The following is a 17,493-nucleotide window of genomic DNA, read 5'->3' as shown; positions in this document are numbered from 1 at the left end:
ATTGGATGTCAACGTCGAAAGTGAGGCGGAGTGGAGGACTGAGGTGCCAGTGGAGCTGCTCGCTTAGGGGAGAGATATACATTTTTTGAGGACAAAAAAAAAACCTTCTCAATTCGACGACTGATCGTTTTCAAAGACTCGAGGAAGTGTCCGAACCGAAGCCCTTGGCGTCGATCATCCCTAAACAAGGTATTTAAGAGTTTAGCTGTGTTTCTGGATGCGTGCGTTTCGTGCACGGACGGTGTGCAAGCATCTAGCTACTACAAGTACTACTAGAGAAACTGTTCATTAGTATATACATATCCTTATATGACGATTAACCCTGTCGAGCAATTTAAGCCAGCTCACGTTCACTTGCTTTTTAATACAGCCTGTTCGTGGTAAATTGTAACTACATTTAATGTGTGTTTCTACAGTATGTAATTTAGCTAGAGCTATACTGTATATGGTATATATAGAGTACGTGTAGTATACAAGTTTGTTTATACCGCTACTTTAAAAAAATATATGGAGTTGTAACATTGCAGAGAACCTACTTAATGTCAGCAGAAACCTACAGCTAAATTGCCCAGTGTTTGTGTATAGTGCTGAATTTAAAATGGAGTTGTAGTAGCGTGGGTATTCATTCTCAATTATGCTAAAAACAAAAAGACTTGCAGCTAGTAGCACTATGGGGTAGACGTGCGATTCTGTGCTTTTGAGCTTTTCCGTTGCGCAGTAGTTTTGCTCACATATTTTAGCCGTGGGTCCCGCTTTTATCTGTTTATAGTGTCCTGATGTGTGTGCCAGTGTTTCACACTTTTCTCTCTTCGCAGCAGGAAATGGACCAGAAGCCATATTTGGAAATAAGAACTTTCCTTCTTTAAGAAAAAAAATCCCGAAGGAAATCGCACACAGTTTGGATATTGTTTTGAATTAAACAGGATTCCATTCGCGTTCCCTTTCCCCCCTTTTTAACGGATTTTTATTTAATGTAAGAGGAGAAAAGTAACTACCATGGATGCCTTTTCCCGGCCCAGCGGGGAGATCCTGAGGAGAAACCCACAACAGGATTTCGAGCTCATTCAGCGAGTTGGGAGCGGAACTTATGGGGACGTATATAAGGTATTTTCCTCATCGACTTAAAAAGAGTAAAGACATTCATCCTTGTTGCTATGAAGCGAAAGAGGTAGTTTCACGTCAATACATCCGTGTACGGGCAATTGTCACAACAGGGGCGTGCGAACAGAACGTTTACGTGAGCTACAGACAAACTACTGGCGTTTTGAATTTCTTTATCTTCAGGCTATATGCATCGGTATGTGAAGAACAAAATTGTTTTTATACTGTTGCTTCAAGACAACACAAACAGTTGTCGGTATTGTGTCGCCTCTAAAGCGTGGCGCAAGGTTTGGAGCCGTCTGCGGTCCGGTGAGCTGTCCTGCATCACATGCACTGCGTGTTGCTTACACAAGTGCCCAAGGTTTTATACCGGAATGTTAAGAAGAGAGCATTCCTTGTGATGTGATGAAACCTCTTGCTTTTAATGTGACTCTTCTGTGGTGTGTGCAACAGCTACCGCCATAGTTTTAAGGTACAATAATGTAAATCGTATACAGAAAGTGTGTTAGTGCTCTCCGCCATGAACTGGAGTCATCTGCAACGATAAACGGCGTGGAGTGAGTTTGTGTTTTGAGTCCTCCACGCAGACATCAGAGATTGACATCGCTCTGAGATGCAAGGGTGCCGTTTCCAAAGTAATTCAGGACTTTCAGACTTGTAAAATGAAGAGACATCCCTGCATGATTGGTGGGAATTGTACTTATAAAAGCGGTGGCTGATAACGACTGTAAACTTTCAGAGTTTCTGTGTATTGAGCTGGTTCAGCTAAGCCGCAGTCAACAGAAGAGGCCTTCATGCCAGTGTTTCTGTGGCTAAAGACTTTTTCCAATGTCTGGTTTGGACTGCTTAAGCCGCACATTGGGTTCTATATTAGTTTATTTTTTTCCTATGGGTTATTTATGGTGCAGCATCACTCTCTGCTTGAAGAAGTGAAGGAACTTTAGTCCTGATATAAACATTACATCATTTGTGAATGATGAACTCAAGCATTTCATAATGTGGATGTCTCTAGTATTAGGTGGTGGTATTTAGGTGTTTGTTTTTTCCTACAGGAATTAGCGTAATTGAATTTGCAGTTTGTAGAATTATGATTGAAGCAAAACTGCTTATTATATTGTGCATGGGTAATGTCCTGGTATTCTCCTGATACAGTGTTTGGTTTCCTTTTTCATGTTGAATTGTACATCATGAAATACATAAACGGAACACACACTGGTGTAATAGTAGTGATGGTGGAGGGGAGTCCCCATTACCTGTTAAGCTCTTTGAGTGGAGTGTCCGGAAAAGCGCTATATAAGTGTAAGCAATTATTATAGTGACCTGTCAGCATTGTATGTTTGAAAACCAAAGTGTTGCTAAAATGGTCAACTATGTTTGGCAAAAAGCATGGCATATCAAAATCAGAATGTAATAACGAGTTGTCATGGTTTGTTCCCTGACTGTAGATATTTGTTCTGCAGATACAGTGTTTGTTCTTCTTTTGATCTTGTTTAGCCTGTGCACTGCCATCAGTGCTTCCTAGGCAGGCGACTCTGTGCACCCGAGTTGTAGATTGATCCGTCAGTCCCTTACTCTATCAGATTTCTATGTTTCCAGCAATGTATGTGCTGAGCTTTATTATTGATCTTTTCTGGAAGGCCCGTTCATTTTCTCCTGATCACTGTATGTCTGTCAATACAGATTTTCAAGACTAGGTTACCTTTTGGAGAATGTGCTTTCTGTTCTGTTGCACAATGGAATGTGGAATGATCTCCCAGCACTTATCAGTGCTTTAAAGACAGTCAGCACTTTTATCTCCTGTCTTCTAACTTGCTTTTATCTTCTAACTTTTAATTCTGTTTTTCTCTACTGTACTGACATGTCTGTTGTGCCTTGTTTTGTTTTATTGAAGAGTGACTTGAGATGTCACGAACATCACTTGATAAAGCAGAGGCTGTAATTCTCCTCACCACAGTGGTGCAAGTCAAAACAAAGAGGTCAGAATGCTCATGTCTGCCCCCTGATGTCATCTAGACAAATCATATGGAAGGGCTCATCTCGGCTGAAATAGCCAGCGGAGAGACATTGAATTCATCCTTCTCTTTCTACTGTAAATGCACACTGGTCTGGTTTTCCTTTTGAATGCTACTTAATCTCAGTTAAATAGGGCAAACCCCTACTGTTTGCTCTGGCTACTGCCCTCAGTCCATGTATTCATTGGCGGCGAACTACAGAAAGTTTTTTTTCTGTGGTATTTTAAAGGAATAATAATGCATTGTTGTCCCTTTGAGTTTCAGGTAAGTCAGCATGTTTTCCAGTGTATTAGTTAGAAGTTCAGGCTTGTACACCTGTTTATACCACATCTCTTTGGCAGGTTCAGCCATGGTAACTATAAATTGGCAGAAAAGTGAAGTTTATGCCCCTAATAGGGAAAAGAAGGCATAACTGTCAAGTACTTTTAAAATGTTTCTTAGAAAGCGTTAGCAGATTTGGCATTGTTAAATATCACCCGTAGCTAAACATTTGGTTTTCTTTGTTTAAAATATTTGCTTCCTTACTGATAACTTAAAGCTATCTGCATTCTGTTTATAAAGTCTCCTTGAATGAGATTATATTGTAGGTTAATTTACGTCATTTGTGGTTTTTTGATGCCTCAGTGTGGTCAGTGCTGTAACATTCTCTGAGTGGTTCAGTGGCCTCCACCTTTATCTTCTCTGGAACAGTGAAAATGTTCAGACACTTTTCTAAGGGACAGAGCCTCTCGTTGATTTCTGGTACTCTGAAATAGTGAATTGCAGTGGATCCTACTGGAAGCTAAAAAAAAAATTCCAGCTCATTTTTTCCATTTCCCTGGTAGGGCGAAGAAAGTAAAAAGGAAACCAGCCTGGATAAGGCGATCACAGAAGAGGAGATTGATACAAGTCTGATTTAATTCCTGGTTCCCTGGGTTGAGTAGCTTACTGTCTGCATTAAATTGGCAAAGAGACATTTTAATCTGGAAGTTTGCCTTGTGACACATATGAAGATGATTAGCATTAAGCTGCCTGTGTATTAAGAAATCATTTGATAGGGTGTTTTTTTATGCTGGTACAAGACTTGCATGGTGCAGTTTCAGAAGTCGATAGGAAGCACTGAGAAATGACTGCAATTTTGGGACAATTACGTTTTCTTTGGCCTAGTTAAAGGCAAGTGTTTACTATCGAGCTGTCTCAGTGAGTACAAATACACAGTGCCTTGCGAAGTATTCAGATGCTTGCATACCTTTTAGTTTACATTTCTTTTTGCTTTGAAGCTTAAAGCTTAAGATGCTTTTGAAGTACCATCATATATGTTACTTACGCAACCCACTCCACACATTCAATGCAAAAAACAGAAATAAATAAGTATATTATATTATTTCTGAGAGACTTTAAAAGGGCTATCTATAAGTGATGCCCTGGCAACCTGGGAGTGCTTGAGCAAATCTGCCGAGAAGAATGGGTAGAAACTGGACCAAGCAGTATGCAGCGTTGGTACCAACTTACCAGAAAGACTTGCTGTGATTACAGCCATTGGTGCGGCCTTCACATACGTCATTGGATTAAAGCAGAAGCCAAATAAATCAGTCATTACGAATTTACTAGTAATGTAATCCATCAGTAAGAAATGGTTGCTTATTTTACTAAAATACTCTTACTGATACTGCATGCTTCACGGTGCATAAAACAAAATGTTAATGATCTGCAATAAGTCATGGAAATGACCATATTACTGTGTGTTTAATAATCTACCGTACTGTACTATAAATAGATTGTTTTGTGTTCATCTATTGCAAAGCCAGTGTGTAGGTGAGGCCTAGGTTAGATTGTGAATTCTGAGGCAGGCACTGCAGTCCACTTGTAAATATCTTACTGTATACTGGACCACATCCTCAGCCCTGACCAGAAAGACTTTCCAGAGTTCTCCATAATCATGTTGTAATTTTGCAGTGTAATACCAACAGGATTAAAAATATTCTGATGAAATGTTTGTGGTTTTGGAAAAGAATTCATATTGCATTCTGAATTCAGAAGGAGGCGTTTATAGAAGATGTTCCATACATTTTGTTTTTAGAGAAAGATTTCTTGACATTTGTTGCTTACTCAAAATGATTGTGCCCTTGGCTCTCCCAGCTGCTGCTTCAGTTTTGTAGACAATCTTTTTTTAAGTAGCAGAAAAAAGCAGCCAGGTTTAGTGATTAATTTTTCATGCAAATGAAAAAAAAACCCCGATTTTAGCTTTGAAGGCAGGTTTTCTTTGCTAGCCAAAATCTGTTTCTGCTCGGAGGACATAGAGCTAACTTGTAGCCCTTTGTGTGACATGAGGAGAACTAGTATTCTTCCTCATTGTTGCCAGCTGTATTTGTGTTTTGTGCAGCATTGAAGATAAAGCGATCATTCTTTAGTGTTGAAACTACCATTTTCTAAAATTTGGAAGGTTTAAAACATTAAGAAATTAAAGCTTTGCAATATTTGATGTTACAGAATGGTGTAACGTATTTTAAAACTGATTCTTTAAAATGTGGTTGCAGTTTCTGCATTCTCCTGGTTGTGTTGGTTGTTTATTTTGCAGAAGCTGTGTGTAATTCTCTCCTCCTTTCTACTTATACTGTATTTGCCCGACTGTCTGCTTCCGAGAAGCAAAACAATACTTTATTTTTTTTAAGTTAGTGGACTCTACAAAGAAGCTTTTATTCTGTAAATGAGCAGATGTAATGAATCATTGACAGTTCCCTATATACCATTTCCAATCGGCTTTAATTTTGTGCTTGACTGCATTTTGTGAACGAAGTGTATACTGTATATGGAAGTGTATACTGTATATGGAAAAAAATTGATCTGAAAATGACGACCTTCTGCTTAATCAGCATTTAAGAAATGAATTAAGGGCGCAGTCTGTGACAGTTTTATCTAGATTATTTCTTTGGTAAAGACGGTTAATTGAAGGAAGAAAAGCCTTCTCTAGTTATATTTTAGATTCAGTTTATTAATTGTGCTATAGTACAGTCTACAGTTAAGATCTGTGTGAAATGAAAAGGTCCAGAATTTTTTTATGTTATTGATAAGATCATGTGTGATTTGCTATCACATTTTATGTCAGGAGGGGATGGGCAATTTTGAAATTTTTGTATCGCTCTAGCTTTGCCTTTTGAAATAGAAGTGAATCTCCTGTGTTGAAACAGACAACAAGCAGATAGCTGTGTGTGGTATTCTCCCTCAGCACAGAAGTTCACGGCCGCGCTGAACTGAAATACGAGCAGACTGCTGTCTGAACACGCACTTGGTACGTGAAGGTTCTCACTTTAAATGACATAGGAAATATTTGGGATTTTTTCTGCGTTGGAAGGGATTCTTTTATATCTTTTCACTGATGTCTGTAAGCTGTATGACCTACAGTTACAGCTACAGTATGTGAAGGAAAAGCTTTTAAGAATACATGCTTTATTTGCTTGTTTGAATGCTAGAACAACCATTATTCATTAAGACACAGTAAGGGTTTTGTTTAGGAGGTTTTTGAAGACCACCACTCATAAATTCTTCATAATATCATAAATAAAAAATCATTAACTATCATAAATTAGCCTCTTTGATTTTTCTCATTTATTTCTAAACGGAAACTACCTGGATGAATATTTATAACTCGGAACAGAATGTACTTTTTTATACCCAAAGCTACGACGATCTGGAACAAGCTGTCCAGCTGTATTGTTGAAGATGGCATGCTGGCCTCTTTCAAAGAAGGAAAAGTGTGTTTCTTAGGAATAGCTGGATGCGATTCTTCGATCATTTAACTCCTAGCAACCAAATGAACTGAGATGTGCTGAATGGTCTTTAACCTTTCTTATGTTCTTTAAAAAAACAAAACATTGTTGGTTAAAAAGCAAACTTGAGCCCAGTGTGGTCTTCCCCATAACTACTATGCTCTTTTGTTGCTTATACTTGCCTGGCACAATACTTTGATTAAGGTAATCAAAAAGAACTGTTAGAGTGATCATCCATATTTTATCAAAAAATATCAAATATGCACTCAAGTAATCAAGCATTTTCCCCGATGATCATCCTATGGCTTGTTTAACATAAATCTTGTGGCTTTTTAGCTATTTTATCAAGCTAACTGGGGCTTAAAAACACATGTTTGTATTGTCCTGTAAAGTACCTCTCTGTTAGGCTGGTTTGAGACAGACTGCTTGTATTGGCCCGATAGGCTGACGTCAGTGCGCTCGGTTTTACAGTACAGTAAGATTGGCTGCAAAAGAGATCAGGAGCAAGAGGAAAAGTATTGCTGACTTATTTATATTATGAAGGTTAAAATTTCACCCAAGTATAGTATGATTCAGAAAAAGTCTTTTTTTAAGTGGGTTGTCAGCAAATTAGTCATCCCATACAGATGAAGTAATGTGATTCAGCCAAAGAGAGCTTCATTATTGCTTTAAATGTCTCAGAAAGCCAAGTATATTTTATATCTAGTATCTTACAAATAAAAAGTTTTAAGATCTTAGAAGCATGCAATCTATGAGTTTCAGAATTTAATATTAATTAGATATTGCTATTTCACAACAGTGAACCTTCCAAAGAGACTTCTAATGCTGCCTTTTACATAAATAAAGTCAAAGTTGGTGGCCAATGACAGCCGTTTTGCCTTTACTTGTTGCTGACTTTGACCAGTGAAAGAACAGTTTATATCTTACAAGGAACACCTTTCAGGCACATAGGCCCCCAGGACTAGGACTGAGCAGCCCTGGTGTAAGTGCATGGGCTTTTATTATGTATCATTGGCATAGTATAACTATACTGTATATAGTACAGTCTTTTGGTGCTATATGGATCCATACCGTGTTATGAAAGCACTTTCAGTTTTATTTGTGTAATGTTTGTAACAGGAAGCAGTCTTGTATTGTAATGAGGAAGAGGTTATTTTAAAGATCCTATTTTAAATTTTAGGTTATATTTAAACAGTTGTAGAATTTTATTTTAATGAGACAGTACTCATTAGATTGCTTACATTATGAGTAGTAGTACTAGTAGTAATGATGCTGGTGATGTTTAGCATCTGTTGCTTTTTATTCTAGCTTGGCTCTTGGCTGCGTAAATGAACACTTTATTGAACTAATAACGTCATTGATTGCACCTATTCTCAAGATAGTTTTTACAGTAATTTGGGAATATTTAGAGGTTAATATAAAACAATTCAAATGTCTAATTAGTAAATGATTGGCTATATGTGCGCTTCAATTAAATAATCACGAGTTCAGCTGGAACATCAACAAGGAGACCTTTAAAACATTTTAAATATTGCCTTTATGAGAAATCCTTACATACTGATCAGGGAACTGGGAGTAAACATCCATGGCTGTTTCTGAAAAAACTTGTTATAGGGGAAGATGTTATATCATTAGTCATACTCGGAATGAATGCAGTTTGCATTGTTTTTCTTGCAACCATGTTTATTAGTGATCATACACTATACAGATTTACAGTACATTGGTTTGATTAGCAGGATGTTTCTGGTTGCTCTGGGAACTGGGCGGAGACAATTTCTTGTTACTTAAATTACCCACTACTGGTACCTACAAAAGCCAGCCTCTGGACATAAAAGGGTGTGCACACTTATGCAACCAGGGTGTTGTAGGTTTTTTAATTTCAGTTATTTTTCCTAATAATTATCTGTTTTTCTCTTGAATTGTGTTGGTTGCAAGGTCACATTAAAGATGGAAAAATGTCTGATATGATTTATCTTGATTTCTTGCTTAAAATCACAAAAACCTGCAATTTCAATAAGGGTGTGTAGACTTTTTTTATGTACGTAGTTAGCTCACCTTAACCAGCCCCAAATTGCCAGCTGTAGTCTCTCCAGACTTTGTTAAATGTACAGAATGTCTTCCCTGCGGAGTATGAGGGTCAAGTAAATTTTTAGTCTGCTCGTACGCGCTGGTAGTGTAGTGCCAAATAGAGGAGACTCTTGGGGAGTTCACCACATACTGGATTTGCAGAACTGAACACTTCATATTGAACAGAACCGCCCCGTGTTGCCTCTAAATTTGACACACTAATTAACAGCGGATTATTAGTTACATTTCACATTCTGTCCTGGATGAAGTACACACATTGCCTATGAGTTTTTAGGTGGTACTATCCTGGTACTCCATGTGTGTTTGTGGCACAAGGCCAGTTTTGAGTTTTGTTCTCCTCGCCTATTGGTGCAACAGTCTTGTCATTGGGTTCAGCATGCTGTTTGCATGGCTGCTGTAAGCAGAGCTCTCTAAATAGGGGACGTTGAAAAGCTGAAAGAAAGACGAAAACGCGTTTCAGCTGTGGAGCCTTCTGTATCTGTGTAGGAGGGGTGGGTGAGGAAAGCAAAGAAAGTGTGAGAATGGGCACAGGAGTTGGGAAAGGAGGACCTAAGAGATGGTAATCGGGAGAGCAGTGAAAGGCTGAAATCTGTGAATGAATGGAGAGCTTTCAAGAGAAATTAGTCAATCCACAGCCAAAACCCTTGTGTTCTTATTTCTTTATACTTTACTGCTTGGAACGAACCTGTTTTTTTTTCCTTTGCAGCCAACACACACTGATGAAACCCCACACTCAACTACTAACGTCCATGTTCACACAGTGGCCTAAAGTCCCGATACACAATTGATTAAATTTGAAATTTCATTTTTCTAGTAATCCCCTATCTAAGGACAGGTGTGTTGGAAAGTGGACAATTTGAATTGTGGCATTTTCAGGATAAGGGAGGCTTTTTGACAAGGTGTGCCTGCTGTTCTGGTGTTCACATTCTTTGTAACTGGCATACACTGACTGTTGGGGGGAAAACAAACATTTGGGAAAGGCAGATCCTGTTTAACCGACTTGTTCTATGTTAAATTAGCATTTTAAATGAGCAAATTTGAATAAGCAACATGCGTAGTGAATAAAAACAAAGCTGATGGTGTGATTCAGGTAGACTTTCAGAAGGTTCTTCTTAAAAGAGGAATACTCAAATTTCAGGGAGTGGGGCATTCAGGATATGCATGTGTTTAGATTCAAAGCTGGGTGATAGATAAAATTAAAGAGTACAGATAAAGGATGAATGCTCGGATTATGATGATGAAGGTAGTGGAGTACCACAGGTTTTTCTTAAATTCTGTTAATGGTCCCCTGGTGGCCTGCAAAACTACTAGAGGGAGTCTGTGGAAAAATAAAATGTGATTTGGAATCAGAGTTACAGCTAAAACTGTTATCGTTCCAACCTGACTTCCCATCAGTGAAACCAACCATCTCATTGTTACTCACATACACAGAGTGCTGTGCTTGACAAATATATTTGTTGAGATATTAAGATATTCACATAATTTCTGTACTATACAAACATTCTACTGGGTGCAGCCGCAGGTTACTTCATTTTCTTAAATTTCCATATATGGAGGAGAATAAAAAAAAGAAATTGAAAAGGCGTCTGTATACCAAAAAATGTTGGAAACGACTGGTCTTAAATGCTGGTGTGGTAAGCAAACTAGTCAAGTTTGCAGCTCATACCAAATTAGGAAGATTTGCGAACACTGTAGAAGCTGCCAAGAAAGTTCAGCAAATTCTTTCAAAAATACTGGGCAAACACCTGGCAGATGACTTTTAAAGTAGGGGTATGCAGAGTTTTACGAGCAGGTAGCAGAATCATAAAGCACAGATGTGGCAGTTAACATCTTATCATGTAGATAAAGGGATTGGCTGCAGGGAAACATTGACCGTGAAGAGGCTGTTACAAAGACTGAGATGTTTATGATGAGGGATCTCTGGACAACCTTGGGGCAGTAATAGAAAGGCAAACTTTGTTAAGATATGCATTTAGCCGATTTATATTCTATATGTTGATGTATAAAGCAGGAAATCATTTCTTATTTTTATGCACATTAGATGGAAACCATTAAAAACAGGACACTACGCAAATAGATGTGGGTGACTGGAACAAGGAACCCAGCTGTGTTGTTGAAGATGATACTTTGGCCCCTTTCAAGAAATCCTCTGATCAATTAATTATTACAGCTGAAGATGCTAGAAGGGCTGAATGACCCTCTCTTTTTTCCCTTTCTTTTGACTTTTGTACTTTTTTTTGTACTTTTTGTAACATTAAAATGTCTGAAATGGCAGTGTGAAGTGGTGAGGAGATAAAAAAAAAATACTGCATTTTTATAGTATTGAATAGAATAGTGGAACTGACAAGAAGCACTGTCTATAACTAAAAATGCAGAAAGAGGACTTGACTACTAACCTTTCGCTGGACTTCCTGTTTGCTTGCAGTTTCATGCCAGGCTAGTTTTAAAGAACTTGGACGGGGGAGGGCATGTGTTTGAGTGGAGTAATGTAACATGTGGAGATACAGTATATGGTGTGGTCAGCATAAAAGGTGAAATGGAATCACAAGTTCTTATGAGGTAGTTTGAGGTAGATCTTTGATGGTTTAATTTTTGTATGGGCAGATGAGCGCTGGACAGATTTAACGTATTTTGAAACACATTATTGTCGGTTCCTTTTTGAGGGTGTAAGGACCTTGAATTTTAGGTTTGCTTTCTGGGATTTTGAGATGGTGAATGTAGGAATTGTTACTCTTTAATGATTTTGACCAAGGTCCAAGTATTTGTATGGGTAGTCATACAGTATGGGAAAATAGTTTTTGGTGTTTTAGGAATACAGTCCTCTTTGTGCAATTATGTTAAAACAGTGTTGTTTTTGTAGATTTCAGACCTGAACTCTTTGCTGTCTTGATTTGCACTTTAAACTGTGTTTGCTTTCATCTCCTCATATTTCAGTCTCTTTGGACTCCCTACCTCACCTTCTCTTACTCATTCTCCTATTTCTCTTTGTCATCTTTACCCTCTGTCTCTTTGCCCCACACATCTGAAACAGGCTACAAAGCCAAAGCAGTTTTTTACTTGTTCCTTTGCAGCTCACACGCTGGCACAGTCCCTCACTCTGAATTTGTAAAAAGATAAGTACATACTGTATGTGAAGCCAAGTTCATAGTCAAGCAAAACACACATGGCAAAAAAACTGTTACTGAGAATACCAGTTCATGAATGTGTCTGTATCTGTTCTTGCAGGCACGAAACATACAGACTGGAGAGCTGGCAGCAGTCAAAATAATCAAACTAGAACCAGGTGAGTGCTTTTCTTTCCTCTTCAAAATAAATTTTTGTTTTTGTTTAAAAGGGTACAGTAATAATAAGGTGGTAGACACTCTACCTTTTGTGATGATAGCATTCCTAGTAAAGATTTAAGGAAATTAAGAATTGTGGACAATGTACACAAATGTGCATCACCTCTGGCTTTCAAAGAGCTTTATGAATAGACTTATCAGTTAAACACTTCTAAAGTTAACACATTACTTTCAAACTTTACTGTTAAGGAAATTTTTAAAAGAATTGGGAAAAAGAGTTTTTGATTTTAAATTATGTTGACCTGAAGTTATGGCAGTTTATTTTCTGTTTAGCAGAGTTGTTTTTTTTAAATTAATTTTACTTTAATGAAAACCAAGAAAGAAGCTTAAAATTAATCTGGTTTGGGAGAGAAGGTTTCAGCTTTGGCACGGAGACTGGCTTTGTCTGTTGCACTGACTAAAACTATTCGAGAGTTGCTATGGCGTGGCTGCCTGTGAAATAAATTACACCTGGTTTTTGGTTGATCCCTGAAAGATGTATGTTTTTCTTCCTGGTCTGACCAGTTCTGCCTTCTATTGTCCTAAAAATGTGTAATGGCGGGCCTAAGCTGAAAGCAAAAATACAAGAAGTTACAAGTCAGACTTTTCTTTTTAAAATGAAAATATGGCCTTATTCATAAAAAACAACAATAACTATAAATTGAAACCCTTTATTAACCCAACTATTATTTACATGTTAAGAGATCATACTTGCCAAGGAGTTCCATGAAGAGAGTTTCTAAAAAGCCAAAAATCATTATCTATTTGCATTCCTGTATTATGTGTTACTTGGGATAGTCCTAAATAGTCGCACAAGGGGCTAAATTATTCATATTTTTACAGTTATTAGTGAGGCTTGAGACACCCAAGAAAAACCTGGGTTTCAATCCAAGTGTTTACTGTACTTTGAACATTTTTAACATAGAATGGCTTAAACCTCTAATATTTTGAGACCAGTTTGTGATGCTAGCTTCAGGTATTACTCAGATCCTAAAACAAGGGCTGATTGTATGAGTTAGAGCCAGAAGTGTTTAACTAAGATTAGCTTGATTGGGTTTTTGTGCTGTGCAGTTGCTGTTCACTTGAGAAAACAAAATCTTTGCATACTGTGGTTTGTGTTGACTTTGGAAAGGAAGTGGCTTGGTTATGAGGTTTATTCTTGTAATGAGAATTTTTCGTCCGTAAATTAAATGTCTCATTTTTCTGCATTACTAGTGCAGTAGCTAATACCTTTAGAAATGTTTTAGTGACTCCAGTTTATAGAATATTTCACACTGACATGTGACACCCCAACTATTTTTAAACAGCACACCCTATGTGCAGTGACGGTGATGGTTACTATATAATAATGTGAATCTTAAGAAAATTAGAATAAGTTATTGTTAATCTTGGGTCGGGTTTTTTGCACCAGGAAAACCCAACAACATAGTTTTTTAATTTGGCATTGGTGGCAAGATTGCGAAACCTCTCCCTGCTGCCAGTGCGTTTTCTTCAGCAGCAACAACCACACGTGTGAAGCCAGCTTCAGCTCGGAGCTGGACTCGGGTGCGATGCAGAGCTCCAGTGTCTCAGCTCTTGTGCCTTGGCTTGGTTTTTCGCTGGTGCAAAGCCAGCCCTACCCTGGCAGTATGTGTGCACTAGTGAAGGTGTGTAGCTGGAAAAAAAAAAAGTTTCACCTCTTTCTAAACAGGTGACACAAAGCTTTAAAAACAATCATTTTTCTGCAGGGGAGCTTGTCTGGACTTTTTCTGGAGTTGATTGACGTTAGAAAAAGCAGTCCAGTTGAAATCTGCCGCAGTTGTTTTTGCAGCATCCGGCAGACGCAAGATGACTGTGGACCGCATGATTTGTTTGATTTAACTTGTGATGAGACCAAAGAATTCTTGAGGGGGTAATTAAAACATTCAAAGGACCACTTAGTGAGCAGTGTAAACTATATATTTTTGAGCCTGAAAAAAACTGCACTGAGAACTTTTAATAGAATTTATAAATGGGTCACAAGTTAATGTGGACAAAGGAGGAAGTTTCACAGGAGCTCATGTGTTTATTATATTATCTTGATGAGTTTCCTGAAAGACAGGTGCAGTATGCAGCTATTATTGAGGGGAGGAGGCCTGTGGGCTATTGGTGGTTTGTCAGGCTAGGCTGTGAGCACTGAAGGACTATAGGTGTTTTTACTGAGCCTCTGCAGGCCATCCAACCTGTGGGTGAAACCTACTGTAGTATGAGGATTTGGCAGACCTTTGATCGTTCCCAGAAGGGAGACATAACACTAAGCTGATTTGACACTGTTGAAACAAATTTCTTCAGGTGACTTCTGAAGTGGCTGAGTGGCTATTTACAGCTGTTCCTTGAAGCCCAGTTCTTTTGAGGCTGCTATCAAATAAAGGGCTTTTTCACACCAACACTTACTTTATTGAATCTGAAGAATTTCTAAACTTTTTTCCCCTGACAATGTTTTTATAATAAAGCAATATGCACGTTGCTATGAAAGACATCGGCTTCTAACGTTGATAGCAATGTGTATGAATCTTTTTCTTCATCCTTAGCAGCTAATAATGATTTATATGGATCATCATTTCAGTTATAAAAAGTAAAACTAAATAATATACCATTTTAACAAAAAGGTTTTTCAGGTACAACATTTGTGTTGGAAAATTAATAGTGTAAAAATGTTTGTCTTTCAGTGAAAGTGCTATGTACTAGAATATTATGAAACTAATATAAAATGGGTGTCATCTTTTTCATTTCAAAGATTGAGGAGATATGTTAAACACTGTTGATTTGATTTCTGGGACTTCAGTTGCTGTTTCAGAAAGTAACATACTGGTAAACAGTATTTGTGGTGTCTTCGTTCCCAGTCATGAACCTGATTAACTTAGGATACAGCCTCAACCTGCAATGGGAAACCTAAGGAAATCCAGGTTGATGCTTGGTGTTGGTGGAACAGTAGGTGACGTTACTTCCTCTGTACCTGAAGTTTCGAAAGTATCTCAGTAAGGTAACGAGGGAAGACAGTGCTGCCCTATGAGTGAGACCTTAAACTCAGGGCAGCAGTATGGAGCAGTGGCTAGGGTTCCAGACTCTTGACCGGAAGGCTGCGGGTTCAAGTCCCAAGTCAGACACTTCCGTTGTGCCTTTGAGCAAGATATTTCACCCAAATTGTTCTAGGAAAGTACTCTGGATAAAAGCATGAGCCAGTGAAATACTGTAAATGAACCTTACCACTTTTGCAATATTTTGGACGCGAAAGGTTGACCATTAACTCCAGTACGGGGGCTTCTTTATGCCTGGGTAAAGACGGGGAGTATTGAATTATTGTCTTCACGAAGAGCATTGTGCTCAGATTCAGAACATTCAAATGAATGTTGTTTGCAGCACAGCAGCAATCACGTGGTTGTCCTAATCCTAGAGCTTAATTTTATTCTAAATGTCCTCCCTAGCAGGGCTAATTGTGGGATTCCTGGCTGGAGCATTTTCTGTCCCTACCAGTCTGCACATGAGTTTATTTCCAGATGTTCTGGTGTCCTCCCACCTCCCAGAGACATGCTGACTAAGTTAATTGATGTCTGGGTGGTTGCCAGTTACAACAACTTCCAGAAAGATCCTTAGAAAGTACACTGGATCAGCCATCTATAAACCTAATTAATGATTTTGTAAATCTTGCAATTCTATAAGGTTTGTGGTACACAAGCATTATTTTATTTAGTAACAGAACACACTCTAAATATAAAAGTGAAGATCTGCAAATTTTGTGAGCTAATATGAATTCAGCTTTAATCTTTAATCTTCAGCTTTAAAAACAGGGTTCTCTTTATTGAGCATGAACTGGAGGCACTGAATGTTTTCTGCATAATTCTGCGATGAACTAAAATGAATAGTTATATGTGGAAGATCTAACTATAGTCCATGGCTTGCATGTTGCAGCGACAATAAACCGAACAGCGATGCAATGAAATTATTGATCAGAAATTGTGGATAGCCAGTGCAGTGTAGCAGCAGGTAGGATTTATAGGGGTGTACTAAGAGGCAGTCTTCTGGTGACTTTGAACATTACCGCTGGATCACTTGTGACCATATAGTCTAGATCTCAATCTGGCATCTCATCTTAACAACAGATAACTCTCCCTGGTCACTATACTAGGGCATTGGTCTGAAATTCTGGATAACCACTTACTGGCCCTCCAGCACCACTTACTACACCACATTTATTATTGTTCTCCATCCCTGAAGTCATCAGGCTCATCTTTGGGTGGCTTCTGAGCCTTGATAAAGATACAAAGCGGTACTGTTCACAAGATTGTAACTAGATCAATACAATAACTTAAATTTAAAATGTTTTTTGCTGTATTATTTTATATAAGTAATGCATAATCAGTTTGCCACCCAAGCTCTTTACTAGATTTTTGTGCATTTCTTTGAGGTAGAGTGGCTTGTCTTTAGACTAGGTGTAACCTACATTACAGTCAGCCTCCTTTGTAGATACAGTGAAGTCGATAACAAGCTGCTATGTGTCTTAATGGGCTGACTTGGAAAGAAACCCTACAGACTACAGACACGGTAGCTTTCAGGGGCTCTGCTAGTCCTTGACTCTTAATAATCATGCTGTATTAGACTCAAGCTGTTTTAAGGTTAAATTAATTCTGTATGAGTTGTAGTCATATGTAAAAAAACTCTTTACCTTTAAATCTTTTCTAAAGTATAGAAAGAGCCATGATAAAGCATTATTTTACATAATGTACAGTATATTGGTAGTGCAATGTGTGATTGCAAAATCACTTATTCATAGAGATGTGTAATGCTGGTGTATTTTCTGAGAAAACAACTCTGTGATCATAACATTGATGACTGAAGAGTGTATTTTTATGGCGATACAACAGGGGCATTATTGTAGCTTTTGACACTTGAATACAAATTTAAATTTCACTACCTAGTTCTTAGTTAATAAGTGAGGCATTGTGTTGATGTGGATGAAGTCCAGCAGGTTAATTCCTGTCTAACAGATTTATTCAACCTGAAGCCAAAGCAGACCAGTTTAATTCATTTTTTAATGCAGTGTCAGGAACCCAGGTAGTGAGCAGTGTTTATCAAGGGGATTCCCCATTCCTGTCAACAAAAGTTATTTCCTAACCAGATTATCTGTTTATCGAATGATTGGTTTTTATTTGGGAACATGTTAATCACGAAATTCTGTGACAAAACATAAGAGATTTCACCCACTCTGTT

At 38.1% G+C, this 17,493-nt stretch overlaps 1 protein-coding gene across 2 annotated transcripts in view; it reads left to right on the top strand.

Annotated features, from left to right (window-relative positions):
* The first annotated feature begins 8 nt into the window (after nucleotides 1-8).
* map4k5 (mitogen-activated protein kinase kinase kinase kinase 5) overlaps nucleotides 9-17,493 on the top strand; it is a 59,545-nt gene continuing 42,060 nt past the window's right edge. Inside the window, exons 1-3 of one of the 2 annotated variants that reach the window (XM_088924525.1) lie at nucleotides 9-189; nucleotides 816-1,104; nucleotides 12,173-12,230. In XM_088924525.1, the coding sequence (XP_088780651.1) occupies nucleotides 997-1,104; nucleotides 12,173-12,230 (166 nt within the window). In that variant the 5' untranslated portion in view covers nucleotides 9-189; nucleotides 816-996. The remainder of the gene's footprint in view (nucleotides 190-815; nucleotides 1,105-12,172; nucleotides 12,231-17,493) is intronic. The other variant, XM_088924526.1, reaches the window with a different exon arrangement.

The sequence above is a fragment of the Atractosteus spatula genome, chromosome 9 (genome assembly GCF_055471065.1).
Source record: "Atractosteus spatula isolate fAtrSpa1 chromosome 9, fAtrSpa1.hap1, whole genome shotgun sequence".
NCBI lineage: Eukaryota > Metazoa > Chordata > Actinopteri > Semionotiformes > Lepisosteidae > Atractosteus > Atractosteus spatula.
This window is presented reverse-complemented; position numbering and strand designations above follow the sequence as displayed.